The sequence below is a fragment of the Mandrillus leucophaeus genome, unplaced genomic scaffold (genome assembly GCF_000951045.1).
Source record: "Mandrillus leucophaeus isolate KB7577 unplaced genomic scaffold, Mleu.le_1.0 Scaffold21, whole genome shotgun sequence".
Lineage (NCBI taxonomy): Eukaryota > Metazoa > Chordata > Mammalia > Primates > Cercopithecidae > Mandrillus > Mandrillus leucophaeus.
This window is the reverse complement of record NW_012102143.1, coordinates 5914809-5930200: the sequence shown is the minus strand read 5'-3', so window position 1 is coordinate 5930200 and position 15392 is coordinate 5914809. Positions and strand designations below refer to the sequence as shown.

General features: G+C 39.6%; 1 protein-coding gene across 3 annotated transcripts; it reads right to left on the bottom strand.

Moving 5' to 3' along the window:
- Window positions 1-1646: 1646 nt before the first annotated feature.
- COPS8 (COP9 signalosome subunit 8) lies at window positions 1647-15076 on the bottom strand. 3 transcript variants are annotated; one of them, XM_011980290.1, is made up of 9 exons: window positions 14344-14943; window positions 13589-13653; window positions 13188-13258; window positions 11770-11818; window positions 10395-10527; window positions 6237-6344; window positions 4555-4617; window positions 3476-3523; window positions 1647-2670 (listed from the first exon to the last, which is right to left on the bottom strand). In XM_011980290.1, coding segments are annotated over exons 3-9 (483 nt in total). In that variant the 5' UTR covers window positions 13190-13258; window positions 13589-13653; window positions 14344-14943; the 3' UTR covers window positions 1647-2590. The 3 variants fall into 3 exon arrangements, with proteins under 3 accessions (XP_011835680.1, XP_011835678.1, XP_011835679.1); XM_011980288.1 differs by lacking the exon at window positions 13589-13653 and having other exon boundaries at window positions 14344-15076; XM_011980289.1 differs by lacking the exon at window positions 13589-13653 and having other exon boundaries at window positions 4555-4608; window positions 14344-14550.
- Window positions 15077-15392: the final 316 nt, after the last annotated feature.

Below are 15392 nucleotides of genomic sequence, written 5' to 3'. Positions count from 1 at the left end.
GTAGTGCCAGGGTAAGTCCCAGAGCAAAATTGTAGAGATATTCAATGGATCCGAAGCACGGTGCTCTCAGGCTACACTTGTACGCAGATTGCTGGCTCAGAAATAGCCCGAGCACAAAGATAGGCTGATGGATGTACCGGACGTATTTTATGCTCAATCTCATTTTCTTACCCTGTGGTCTCAACAGCATTGATATATATTTCCACGATCCCTTCTTTGTTTCATTAAGGGCTGCAAGTACTGTTTTTCTAATTTTTATCTTTATTAGGTGGAATTTTCCAGCATGAGCTTTTTGACTACCCTACAGGTTCAATTTTTTTGGCTTTAGAGATTGGTAGGATATCAATTCGTCCTGAAAATTGATAATAAAGGGAAGTGAAATCAAGCACTTAGCCTGCCTTTCTTATACAGTGATAAAGTTATTAGTTAAAAATAGACACATATACAAATATTTCATGCTCAAACTGTCTCATTTTTACATGGCCTGTAAAAATCCCTTCAAGTTGGCTTGTATAAACCTTTGACAGAATCCCAAGTCTTTAAGAGCTTCCTTGAATCCTGGACATCTTGTAGCAGTTTTGCAAATAAGTTCTTATTCCTTTTAATTGCAAATGAAAATGAAAGAACACAATCTGGATACTAGTGGTGCTCATGGTTACTGAACTGTAATCACTCTAGACCTTTTCATGTAGACAGGAGTGGGAAATATTTACTGTTTACAAAGAAAAAGAAAGCATATAATGAGGTTTTCATGTCAAATTTAAGATGACTGGGGTCTAAGGTTACATGATCACTAATCTATAATATACTTTTAATAATAATGATATCAAGAGTTTGTGAAATTAATCATGAAAAACCACATTCATGAATCTAAGATTTTTTTTGTCCTTAGTGTATATCCTACTGACAATGTAAAATTGAACTACTGTGTTTGAGTTATTCGAGATTACTTTTTCTCCATGTAGTAGTTCACTGTCCTCCCCTTCCTCTCTCGGGAACTATTTTATTCATTTTGTAGATATCCCCCAATTGCTTCATTTTGAAATATAAGGAAATAAGTACATATATATAATTGTAATCATTCTCCTTTTGTTACCCTCAAAATAACCAGATAAACTACATGCGCTTTCTATGTTCTCTCTCTGAAGATCATTCCAGTTTAGTAGAGAGATCTTCACTCCTTTTACACTTGCGTAGTCTACACTGTTGTTTATTCAAACAATTCCCTATTAATGAACATTTGGATTGACTCTAATCTACTTTTAAAAAATAACCAGGGATACAGTTTGTACTTAATACCTAGAAGTTAAAAAAACTGGCACTGTCATTCTCTTGACCACTCTACTGATCCTCTGACTTCTTAAATTTCCATTTCCTCAACTGTAAAACAAGGAATTGTAATATGACTTACCTATCCGGGTTAAATAAAATTGCAATTCAAAAAGTATTCCCATATATGTTAAGAAAAACTGAAATAGCCACTAAAATGCATTTAAAATAAATAAATTACGTAATTATCACCACACAGATTCACCACACAGCTCATTTCTATTTAAGAGATTCATATTGAGACAATGACAAAATAGACTGTGTCCACAGAAAGATCGAGAGAGTGAAATTTCCAGAAACTATCTTAGATGAAATAGTTGAAGAATTCAGTTAAATATTTATTGAACAAATGCAGAATAAATGAACTAAGGGCTGTTATAACCTGAAGTTCCAACAAACAACTTCAAATATTCAGAGGGCTGTCACACACAGAATGAAAGACTTGCTCAGTATTTCTCCAAAGGGCAAAACTTGAGCCAAGGGATAAATATAAGCAACCAATGGGCTGCAGGATAGTTGTACAAAGTGTATCATGTACCTTCATAGCTTCTCTGCCCATACAATGCATTCCACACTTAAGTTTTCCCTTCTAAAAGGAGACAGCGCAAGTTAATACGTCTCATGAATGTCTTAAATAAGTTGCATTTTCATGGCAAGCCCTCCACTGCCAGCAATGGATATACTCACACTATTGGAAAAAATCTAAAGTCAACAAACTGGTTTAGTATGGAAATTCAGCTATGTTTCTGTATTTTACATTAGTGGCTCTCAGGAGGTGGGGGTGAAAAGAGAGCATATTCTCCAAAGAGCGTGAATCATAATCCCCAGGGATTCCGATACTGTGCCTGGGGACAGTCTTGCTTCAAGTCCAAATGAGTCATGACAATTATCAACCAATGGTACAGGTAAGAGTGTGGCATGTGCTGGGGCAGACAAAAGACAGTTGACAAACACTATTCTACATGAAACAGGAAACCTTATTTTATGAGTCACCAGAAAACAAACTAACTGTAATACTGACGGGCTCCATCCAGATTATTAAGTATTACAAAATGAGAACTGTTTCAACAACTATTCAGCATAATGTTTAAGGACAAAATGTATACAGTATATTTTATATTCTATATGTATTTTATCACATACTCAGTAAGGAATGCTGAGGTGCTTAAGCCATCCAATAAACTGAAAATACAAACTTTACATTTCGATATCTGTCAGTATACAGGATTCTGAAGATGAATCTTGAACTCAGAGTGATAAATCAGTTTTCAAGGAAAGCCACATAATCCGTCAGTCTGGCTAACTGCTGTTCATTGGGTATTGGGGGAACTGGAGCAGGCTCTGTATGTTAAAGAATAAACACACTTCAAGTTAGATACCACTGTAACAAAGCTTTGGCCCCAACACCTATCTCCCCCAATGCCTTCAATTTTTAACAATAAGTTAACTTTCTTAGATTTGTCCTGGTTTTAGACAAAATCTTACATCATAGAGCCTTGGACATTTTTGAAAAGCAAGTCAAGAAGTCCCAACTTTTATGAGTATGGTTTTACCTAACTGGTAGTAAAGGGATGTCTGATGTTGTTGTTATTGAAGTATTCTATGTAAAGGTTAAAGACACTTTTATCAAGCAACATCTCGTTTAAAAGATCACAGCTCTTCTTGAAAACATCCCTACCCAGGCAACATTAAATTCAAGAAATAATTAGCACGCCTATCATGCCCCAGGCTTCACTGAAGAATATTAAATTGTCAATGAACCAAACAAACAAACAAACAAACAAACAAAAAATCCCACAAAGAACCTCAAGGAATTTACATTCCAACATTTAAGTTACTACACGTCAGCCTCAGGATGCCTTCTGAATAACAGTGCTGGTGAACAGCTCTGGCGGGCCTCCCCAACATGAGAATAAGAAGGCTCTGCAGCTGGCCCGGAGGAGGCCACCGCTTCAAGGCAAGCTCTAGGGGAGCCCAGTTTCACTCTTGTAACCAGATGTATTATTACACATTTATGAAATTTAACCTCTGTTTACAAGGTAAGAAATAGATACACACACTCACACACACATATACATATATATATTACAAAAAAGAAATTAGGAACAATGAGACATTTTTAAAATGTGCATATGAAAATACATACCTGATAAGGGAATAAACTTGTTAAAGGAAACATCCAGGGCCCCTGCAACTAAATTAAAAAAAAAAAATGTACAGCTCAATTTACAAAAGTCATTGTAAAGACCTTTCATAGAACATGCGATTTTCAGCACAACATGCATTTATGGCCATTTATTTCTCAAACAGGGATAATAACCATCCTCTATCATAACTCTTCATTATATTACTCTTCCCCACTATCTCACTTGACTGGGATCATGTCTTCCCACTCTTTGTAACTCAAAGGGCTGAGCACATTGAGAATCCTTTACTGTACGTTCAACAATGTCTAAACGTAGGCATTCCGAGTAGGTGGAAGGAAATTTGGGTTGACGTGGATGCAGGCGGGTTTATGGAAGTGGGCATTAAGCCTGGCTCTAAAGATCTGGCAGAAAAGGACACTCCTGGTCAGCAGAAGGAAGAGAAACGATCAGGCAGGAAGGAGTGTGGCTCACTTCCGACAGCAAGACTGAGGGGCTGGGAATTCAGATAATGACAACAAGGGCAGGTCACAGAAATTAAGGCCTTAAAAGGAGGGCTAGAGAAGTTAACTCTGAGAAAGTGGAAGCCACAGGAAAAGTGCCCATATGACTTGAGAGCAAGCAGAAAAGGGGGGCAGTTGAATATTTAAGGTTTTTTTAAATACAGACAACAGTTTGGATATGAAGGATAAGCTCAGTTACAAATGGCTCCATAAAAGGATGGAGATTAATATTTAGTAAAAACTATGGTGTAAGAAGGACCATGAAACACCTATATAAAATCATTTATATACAGGAAATACATTTTTAGGAGTTTAAACGAGCTGATCCTTTCTACCCTGTCTACTATGCTTTATTTAAAATGTGTTATTTCCATCATTAGAAATAACTGACGTTAGAAAATAAATCACGATCTTTAAAAGATTCTTTCTACCCTGTTGACGCTTTATTTAAAATGAGTTATTTCCATTATGTTAGTATAGCAGAATTTTATCTGCAATTATCAAAAATCAAAGCCTGAAAACCTGAAGCAGTCTTAGAAGAGTTCAATGCTGCATAAATGGGTAAAAGCTCCACCTACCTGGCTTTCTGGGCAGAACCATTCTTGTGGTGGAATCAGCTTGCCATCCTTGTTCTAATATACCTAAAAAAGTATATTATACATAAAGATGCGGAAAGAATAAAACGCCCCACAAAATCCAAAACTTGTCCATGACATTAGTTGTACGGAAGACCTGATGTGTTTAGTATAACCCATCATATGCATTTTTACTAGAAAGGTATATCACAAACAGCATGGAAACTTATTATTGAAATATTTCTGAAACAGGTATCAAAGCCTCATTTTTCTACCAGGCTGCTATAATCATTAAAAGATGGTTAGTTTTCTGTCAAGAATACATTACAGTATTAACCTAATCAGTATTATTTGAAACAAACATAAGGAAAACTCATATAGTGCCTTTTGTGATCATCATATCAGTAATAACAAAAATGGCAATAAGAAAAACAGCTTCCACATACAGAAGGTTTACCTGTAGGTATCAGACTACGTGCTTTTATAGGGATCATTTTATGTAACCACCACAGCTCTATGAAGTGGGATATAGGGCCATCATTTGACAGGTATGGAAAATGAAGCTGAGGAAATTCAAGTGATTTGTCCTAAGTCACACAGGCACTAGCATCAGGGATGGTGGTACCAGGATTCACATCCAGGTGGTCAGCTGAGAGTATGAGCTCTGAAGTATGTTATATATAGAAAATAAATGACGGATCAATTTTAAGAGCCAAAAGAATAAATAAAAGTATTTGATAACTTAGTATAAGAACTTTCATTAACCTCTTCATGTATCTAGAACTATGCTAGGCCCTGGAAATTTAGGATGTGGTGCTCGATGGAGCTCATATTGTAGCTGGAGAATCAAAAATGTCAATCATGGTAAAACAATGCAACAAGGTGTATACAATATTCTTTTTTTTTTTTTTGAGACGGAGTCTCACTCTGTTGCCCAGGTTGGAGTGCAGTGGCACAGTCTCGGCTCACTGCAACCTCCGCCTCCCAGGTTCAAATGATTCTCCTGCCTCAGCCTCCCAAGCAGCTGGGATTACAGGTGCCTGCCACCATGCCCAGCTAATTTTTTGTGTTTTTAGTAGAGATGGGTTTTCACCATGTTGGCAGGCTGGTCTCGAACTCCTGACCTCATGATCCACCTGCCTTGGTCTCTCAAAGTGCTGGGATTACAGGTGTGAGCCACTGCACCCGGCCAGGTGTATACAATATTCTATAGCAACGAGCAGGAGGAAGGATTAGTCTGGGCATCAGCTGAGAAATGAAAATGCGAAGTTACATTTGGAGAGACCAGCAGGTAGGTGTGAGTGGGGAGCAAGCAAGCGCCTAGGGTATGGGTCCGAAATGGCAGGGAAAATGGGCTGAAAAGGGATGTGGGGATGATGCCGCCTTTACCAAATAAGGGCGAAATAAGGATTTCCAGATATGAGTAAAGAGGCCAATTAAGACGTATTTTTGTAACCACCTGTGTGGATGTTCACGCATTTGCTTGCCACAGAACTATTAATATGCTTGACTGCAGGGTGCCTGCTGCGTGTTCCACAACACCTGTTTCATATCACCTCTCAAAAAACACTGCCTGGACTCCAAAAGCATATTCTGTTCCACGCGTTTCAGAGGAGACTGTGAACCTACAATTCACACTTCTATTTTCCATTTTCCTTGTAAAGTAAAAAGTAAGCCAAAAATACCTTTCACAGCCTCTTCTACAGGAAGTCCAACAAAGGCTGCAAAATCATCAGCGATGATTGACGTATACGCTTGAGAGACCAGGGCGAAGGCGCGTCTCCTTGTTGCATCTATTGTGGGAGTGCAGGGTTGGCAAAGAGTGAACCAGGGGAGCAGGTATTTTCAAAACACATCGCTAAATCACACCACTGTCCTTGTCCAGTTTTCATAAGCAAGACCAGATGAACCCAAAGATTTCTGTGCTTATAGATACAAATATATATGTCCAGTATGTAAAGGGGGTTCTAATATTGCTGAATAAAAAAATACATTTCTTACACTTCCTCTCGGATGAAAAATCTCAGATAATGAAAATTACAAAGATGGAAAAGGGTTACTAAACACAAGGCTCTAACCCTAAGAAAATACAGTTCGTTTACGCAATGGGGGTATACATGTACTTATCTTATTTCATTCACAAATGCTGGAATCAAAGCAGCAGAAAACTGATCTGTGTAATCAGCTGTCCTTTTCAAAAACGTCTCTAATACAGGACCACACCTGGCAGTCACGGAACAGATCCTGTAACTGGGGCACTCTTCAAGTCTGCATCAAACTCTTGACTAAATTAAGGTTCAAATTCCTAAATTCCCACCCTGAAAGAATGAGTCTAAGAAGAGACCACCAAACAACACCAGTAACAAAAACTTTCCTGAAAATGGCATTTAGGATTGTCCCCAGGCTCACATACCCACATAAATCAATTCCGGAGTGACGCAGAGTTGAGCTCTATGGAACCAGCTGGCCTTTCTTCCTGTGCAGTGCTTTGTGGTAACGCAAGAGCTCCTCCACTTGGTTGTCCACATGCTTAGGAAATATTCTGGGTCTTACTTTCCATATTTAATAGGCCAGTGGACGTATATAAAACAAACACCCTAACGTATTTAAAATCTTCTCTCCATTCCTGGGACATTGTCAAACTACACCAATTCCCTCAGATGCCCTTTGTGCCAAACTAGTCCACTGGCTCTCAGACAAGTCTTACACCTTCTCCCACTGGGGCTTTTGGTTTACGCTGTCCCGTGGCCTGAAATGCCCTCCTGTCTGCTCTCTACCATTCCTAAGTCTGTTTATAATTCATTACGATCTCTGCCCTTCTCTAAACTCAGCAGTATCCTTTACACTTCTACTTTAACAAGCAACTTTCCACCTACGCGGCAGACACTGTTCCACCTACCCGCTTCTTTTCAATTCTATTCCAAACTTCTCAACAGGAAGGGCTATTCTTATCTTTATAGTCCCCCAAACATCTAGCATCTCCAGTGAAATCTATGCCAAATACATGCTTGTTGACGGTATCACAAGGACCAAAATGGGGCACAACTCCAACACTCAGGCTTTGTTTTCTCAGATTCCTTAAAAACTGCTGACACTCCCGTGCCTTCCCTTCATACTGAGCCCGACATCCTCTCCAGCTTTCACTCAGCCACTGTCTGTCCGCTCTTCCTTCTGTGGCTTTACACTTCTTATTGTAGGTTCCTTCCTTCCTTTAACCAGCCTGTAACCTAACAGACTTTACAACACCAAGAAACGTTTTCTATTAAGGCTGCAGACATTCAATGGAAAAGAACTGAGCCAACAATGGAAAAGAAATATATATTTTTTTAGAGAAACAAAAGTATACACCATAAAACTATATTCATTTGGTAAGCCAACCATATTTCAAAAACATTTACTTCAGTTCAAATATTCTGATCATATTTTCAGAGTGGGGAATAAAACAGGAATACAATGAGAATGGAGGAGATAAACAAAAGGGAGAGAAAAGTAAAAAGATATAACTGGAAAAGGAAAGAAAAACATGCAATGGGAGGCAGAAGTGAGTTTGACGAAGCAAAAATAAAGGCTAAGTGTTCTTAGTCTCAGAAGCTGCAATATCCACTTGGCACGAATCACATCTACATTCCAACTAGTCACTCTGTGATCCCCAAGTTGTGAAATCTGTAACCTCAGGCCCCAGAATGACATGCTGGAAGGTGGAATAAATTGAGCCAGCACCTAGTATCTGTGGCAGTTGTTGATGGAACACATTTTTGGTGAAAACAGAAATGCTAACAGAACGCAAATTCAGTTGTTCAACACATACTCAAGTGCCGCTCATCCATCTCTGCCTGTGCTGGAGACACAAGGGAAGAGGAGTTAGTCACTCCCATCCTTTCGAATCCTCTTCTGTCTTTCCCAGCCATGCTGTAAGCCAGGGAGGTTGGCCACCAATGCCTGTGGCACCTGAGCTCTCCTGCTTTGGCAAATGGGGGTCTATCAGGTCACAGGCTGGGAAAGAAGGTCAGGGAATTTACTTCCCGTGTCCCTTCCCTGCCTTGCTCCAGCTGACCTTCTGTATCCATCCTGTGGGGCTGCCCCAGAAACACTGGCCCCTCGCCTTGCCCTTTCAGGCCTCAGATGAGAATGGCTACTGTCTCCCTAGTTCCTGGGTACTTCCTCAGCCCTTGTTTCCTGCAAAAATACTTTTCGCTAGCTTCTCTGCAGTTAAGTCATTTTCAGTTTTTTAATAGGACTGTGCCTAATTTAGAATAGAATGGAAAGAGATCTTAGCTAGAAAATAAGTTTCTAATATGTTAAGAAGCAAAATGTTAAATTCATCAGTAAGACCAATCTGTTAAGAGACTATCCTGACCTGGCTGCATTTTACAAAGGAAACCACAGTACCATTCATGAATCTGGAGATTTGTAAAAGTCTCAGGATATGTTCAGGAATATTGTAGTACTTTAGAATAAGGTATATTTTCACAAATGAGGAAAATGAGACACTGAGGAGTCACCCCAGTAAGTGAAAGAATCAGAATTTAAACTCCAGAAGCATGGATCCAGAGTTCAAACTCCCACATGGTATGCTGTATAGCCTTTCCTGGGTCTACTGAACTTCTTTCCAGGAATTCTCAATCTCATGGAATTCAGTGAAAGGAGGCTCTGGGAAGGAATAAAACTACAGACCCCACGGTGCACAACGGAATGCTTGCTGAATGAGTAAAGAGCCCCAAGCCCAGTCCTGCCGATGAACCCGCTGTGTAACACTGGGAAAAGGTACATGGCCTGTGACCGCACCACCACAATCACAAGGCTGAATCACAAGGATACTAGGAAAGTCCACTGTAACACCAATTCCTCAGGCCTTATATGAAGAGGTTTCCGGTGCTACTTTCTGAAACCGCCCCTGCCATACCTGTGCAATCTTCTTCCACACTCCTCCCTTCCCATCTATCTGCCTGCCTTAGGATTCTGCTCATTTCATTCACATTTAAAGAAGCTGCCTCCTGTTTTGTCACTGACATTGTTCTGTTTTATGCTGCTAAGAATTTTACCATGCCAAGGGAATTATGTGCATCTCAGAAACAATCTTTGCTGTCTGCTGCCCTGTAAAGCTGATATCCCTTAGCAGAATGATGAACAGTTATTAAAAAATTCCTGCTCCCTGACATCCTCCACAGCAGGAGGGCATACAGTGAAGGTGGATATTAACTGTGGAAGTAAGGGTAACAGTAAGAAATAAGAGTACACAACAACATAAAACAAGATTATACAATTTTATAAAGAGTGAACCAGGACGACTGGAGGCAAATGTTAAGGGTGGGAGAACGTAGAGAGGCAGGGAATGAGATTTTATTGTGGGATCAGTGCTCTGTCACACCAGGCTTGTAATCTTTCAAAGTAATTAAAAATGCATTTGAGCATCTATGTATTAAACTGATTAGTTACAAAATCCAGAAGCTTAAAACAACACCTCAAAGGCTGAGGCTGACAAAATTCAAAGAGCAGTCTCTATTTTCACATCTCTACAAACCCATACCTTAAACTTGTTAGAATATTACAAGATCTCATTTTAATAGCAAAAAAACCCCAAAAAACAAAAAACAAAACAAAACTTAAAATTGACGAGCAATTTCTATCTAGAATTAAGAAACAACAAAGGCACAGGAGCCAATCTCAAGCAACAAAAAATGAAGAAGCATGATTAGGGCAAATCTGAAAAATTTTGAAAACTGCTCTTTTCACCTATCAAAAATATCTACTTAAACACACACCACTGATTTATTACTTCAACACTGCAGCACTTAGGGACCAAGTCTCATCTAATTTCATTTTTAATCACAAAGAAACACTACCTCTAAGTGCTTCCATAATTGGCTGGACCGTCTCAGACCACTGGTGAGCGTTGATGGTTGTATAGATCCCAGGGAAATCTCTCTGCCAGATTCTTTGTCCTACTGACCAAATTCCCCCAAGTTCAGAATTTGCCTGCAATAAATATTATTGCCTTAGAGGTATTCACTCTGTAAATGTACCAATGATTGTATCTTAAAACAAAATACCAGAAATGATATAAAACTTGAAACAAAATACCAGAAATGATATAAAAACTTGTTAGTTACATCATTAAAACCTAATTCAACATTTATTTTAAAAGATGCAATTACTTTTTCAGCCCAATCACTATCAAAAGGGTTTTTAAACACTATGAGCAGTAAGGTAAAATTTATCTGTAGGCCTAATACACATTTTTAATTACAACAGCAAATTAAGGCATGAGAAAGTAGTCCAAAACCATTTCAGAATTAAGCCTGGGGACTAATTAGCTTAAGCGTTGTTTTTAAAGATGCTGTCTTTGAATTTCATAGATATATTATGTATATATATTTAGGTCAAAAGTAATAGCAAAATGGTTAACAATAGAGACTGTCAATCTAAGATGTCACACATTGTAGCCTCTCTAAGGATAGAGCTTCCACTAATATCATTGAAACTTATGTGCATAATTTACAGTTGTTCTTTATTTAGCCAAAGAAGTTGAGGAATATTCCAATCTTACTTAACAGGATGTGTGAGGGAAAAAAAAAAAAAGTAAAAATACTAATCTGATCTCTTGATGAATATCGACAATGAACAAAAGTTGAGATGAATTCTTGGTAATATCCTGAGAATGTTAAAAATTTCACTTTACACTCATGTTAGACACATGGAATCATCTGACATTAAAATTTTACTTCATTCTACTTTGGAAGAACCTTTTCACAGGCTATTTCTTCTAATCTCCCATCCAAAATAAGAAATTTAAAATCCTAATTAGCAAAAATAATCTTACTGCTGTGAATCATTCTTAGAATATTCTTGTAAACAATGGCAGTTTCAAAATAAGTACCATTACAGGAAGCAACATAAACCGGTTGAAAATAACCTCGGCTGCTTCCGCCACCTCCAGGACCTTCCTTCATCTAAACTGGCTCAGCTGTTTAACTAGGGAAGCTGCACATAGAATTGTCTCAAGAAATCTAATCAGTAGGAACTGGGCACAAATTCTACACCATCCCAGCAAAATTCAAATTTCTGACTAGAGGACTCTGAAGATTTATTTTGAATCCTTAATACTAGTTTGATGACTATTTCTAGGATGTCAGACAGAAAACAGAAACTTATAAAAGGTTGCCATTTAAGGGAATGTCATTACATTAAAGCAGTAAGGCAGGTTCAAAGGATACTTACAGATTTTATAGCAGGTGGTATTCTTTTCCAAAGATATCTTGCATTATTCCTAATTTATGCCACCACAAAGAAGAATAATCAATTAAAAACATAATCATCTCCATAAATGTTAAAAACGATCAGGTCCCAAGGCAAACATTCAGAAGAATACTTTACATAACACAAAGTAAAATTTAGTGTTATATGAATTTGTTTTGGGGAAACAATAGTAGTTTTCCAGATAAAAAGGACATGAAATATTTTTACCAAAGTAATATTTTGCCATTTCTAGTGAACTTTTTAAAAAATAATAATCCATATCCCAAATTAAGGCAACAAACACGAGGACATATAGAACGGCCCAAATGATTTATTTGGATACAAAAGTAAACAAACTTATGTACTATGAAGGCTCCAGCATTCCCTGACAATAAGCCTGGTACATAACACTTCCCTCCCTGTCACAGTCCCTCCTACCAATGGGTAGAGCTTCTGAGGCAGGAGTTTGTATGGGTTTGGAGGCTTGAACTATGACAAACATATAATGATAGTTTTATAAAAATAAAAAAAAAAAACAAACGTACATGTGTAATAAAAATTTCAATTTAGTTTTTAAAAAGATATAAAAGAAAGGTTTTGGAACAATTTAAAATAAAATTTTATCAGGAATGATCAGTGAGTTAAGGAGAACTACAGGAGATTCTTTTTTTTGCACAGTTATGCTTTCTTTTTGAGACAGGGTCTCACTTTGGTTGCCCAGGCTGCAGCGCAGTGGCGCAATATCGGCTCACTGCAGCCTCGACTTTCTGGGCTCTGGTAATTCTCCCCACCTCAGCCTCCCGGGTAGCTGGGATTAGAGGCATGAGCAACCACATCCAGCTAATTTTTTGTATTTTTAGAGCAGATAGGGTTTCACTATAATCCCCAGGCTGGTCTCAAACTCCTGGACTCAAGCCATCCACTTGCCTCAGTCTCCCAGAGTGCTGGGATTATAGGCGTGTGCCACCACGCCTGGCCTAGCATAGTTATGCTTTCTGACTTTTCCATGTGAACGTGAAATAGGAATAATTAAAAATTTAAAAAACCTTTCAAATCTCATACATGTTTGTAATGAATCTCTTGGCTGCAATCTTCTCTTTCCACTTCTTTTGTTTTATTAATATGAATAAAAGTATTTTAAAAAGACAAAGATTAAATGAATTTACTGACATAGTTTCTCATAATAAATTGAAATGTTTTCTAGAAAGTACATATAAGACAATGACGACCTAATCATAATTCATTAAGCTATGATTCAACAGGAAATAGATGTAATAGTTATTATAATAAAAGAGGTAGCTCGTTGTGCCTATGTTTGGTGGTGCTACTTCAGGGCAGAAATATTTCCATATAACTTTTGAGAAACCTGCTGCTCTTGGCTTTAGGTTAAACGTACTTACATGTCATTATGGAGCAAATATAAAGCTAGAAGCTGACCATACACTGGGGGTGTAGCAATTCCTCCAGGGGCCTAGAAGGCCAAAAATGAAAACAAAACAAAACAACACAAAATTTAAAAAAACCTCACTTACCCTTTAACTTTCATTTTTGAAATAATATTTTCTAAATGCTAATTAAAAAGTAAGCCTTTTTAGTCTAATATTATAAATAATCTTATAGTCCTAGTATAGATTTAGAAACAGCTTAGAGAAGTATTAAACACGAAAATCCTGAGTATTAAGTTTATATTCGTCATCAGCTTTGATTTATCTCCCCTTGGGCCTCAGTTTCTCTATACATTCAAGAATATGTAAGAGAATCCCCTTCCCCAGTTCTCAAATTCCCATTTAAATGATCTTACTAGTATAAGAAACAATTTCGACAGATTCCTGAAGCATTCTGATTCTGCCCATTACATCAAGCGTCCTGAATGAGAGACAGAAAATCACCACAGCTGCGTTGCAAAGACAATTCTTTCAATTTTAACTCAATTGGGAAGTGTCTATTGTCTATTAGTGAGCTGCTTCTTCTGGATGTTGTTTCCTTTAGTTAATTTTAAAACTAATGATATAAACGCTTTTTAAGTGTCTAAGAAAAACGTTAACTTTAACAGCTGTATAACTTTCATTTGTCTTACTAAAGACAAAATGGCAAGCTTACTTGACAACATTACGAGAAAGGCTCTGAGAGTTAAGAAAAGGTTACAATGGTCACATCTTTCTTGGTGTGTGTGTGTGCTTTGGGGTGTGGGTGTTGGTGTGTGTGTATATACCAAGATCTTTAATAAAATCCACATTACTACTCTCTCCCAACCCGACACTAGGAATGAAAGATGTCTAATTAATATGGGCTTATCGGTAGGTGCTGGAGCAAAGATGCACAGGGTTTTCGGGATCACAAGCTGAAGACATATAACAGAAAGGTCCCGGTGACTTAGGGGAGACCGGGCCCGGTCGCAGCAGGCCGCGACGGTCAGGGCTCCACACGTCCACCTCCCGCGCCCGCCCCGCGAGCTCCCAAAGCCCGCGAGCCTCAGACCCCGTTACCCTGGAAACTGGTGCCGCCCCGGGGCCTAAGACTACTCTGCAGTTTCTCCCAGGGAACGCAAAGGGCTACCTCGAGCTCCTGGTTCTCGCACTGATCCAGCAACTTTTTGAAACTGAAGGCACTTTCCGCCATCACCGCCACTGGCATCTTCCCGGCCGGTCTCGCCGCCGCACCTTCCGGACAGCCAAACCCCAGACCGTCCCTCGGGCGTCGCGCCCGCGATGACGTTTAAAGCCGTCGTTGCCGCCGAGCGCTCCTGCGTACCAGATCGTCAGTTCCGGGGCGCCGTCAGACATTGCCGCGGCCGGGATAGGGCGCCGCCGTTCTGGCCGGCTCTCTCGGTGCCCTGGAGGACCTGGCCGGCTCGGCTGGAAGCTGTGCTCAGAGCGCACGGCCGCCCCCTGGCAGGGAGGAGTTCGTTGCACTTTTGAGGGTTCTTCACGAAGACATCCAATATATAGAAAACAACAGCAACAGTAGCGCATTTTTAAATATTAAAATTGCTGGGGAACACGACGGATCCTGCAGCTGCTGGGCTGTCCTGGTCAAGTCGGTGACCCTAGGGCTCCGCTCCGTGCCCTGCATACCGTAGGCGCTCACGAAACGTTCGTGAGTTCCCCGCTTTGAGGAGACAAGCTTAAAAACTCGGAATGTAAGGTTTGAGTCTCCCCAAACCTGCTTGTTGGGTAGCGTCCCCCGCCCGGGCTCGCCCCGCACACCCCCCCCACTCCGGAGCCACGCTTCTCCAGCCGGGACCCCTGCCTCTTTCCGGGCTATTCTCGGAAGCGCAGCCAGAGGGAATTTTTTTTTCTTGCCTGAAACGTAGAGCAGATCTGGTTACTCTTATGCACAACGCCCTGAAATCCAGGGCCCTTCCCGTCGCTCAGAATTTACGTCTAATTCTCAGCTCTCCCCCGGCTTGCTGTAGCCATCCTGGCCTCTTCAGTTTTAGTTTCACACAGCACTGATTGTTAGCGAACATTATATATTGCATATTATTTATTAACATACTTGTTTTTTACATCCCTCACTAGACCCCCAGGAAAGAGGCTTTGATTGGTCCCTGCTGCAAGGCTGGCTGCATAATTTGTGGGTCTCAGAGAAAAGTGCAGAGCTTC

Coding starts and splice junctions, on each gene's coding strand:
- COPS8 (XM_011980288.1), bottom strand. CDS start 14,421: ATGCCAGTGGCGGTGATGGCGGAAAGTGCCTTCAGTTTCAAAAAGTTG. Junction 11,819..13,187: donor TATTTGCTCCATAATGACAT/GTAAGTACGTTT, acceptor GGCATAAATTAG/GAATAATGCAAGATATCTTT. Junction 6,345..10,394: donor AATTATGGAAGCACTTAGAG/GTAGTGTTTCTT, acceptor CTCCCACAATAG/ATGCAACAAGGAGACGCGCC.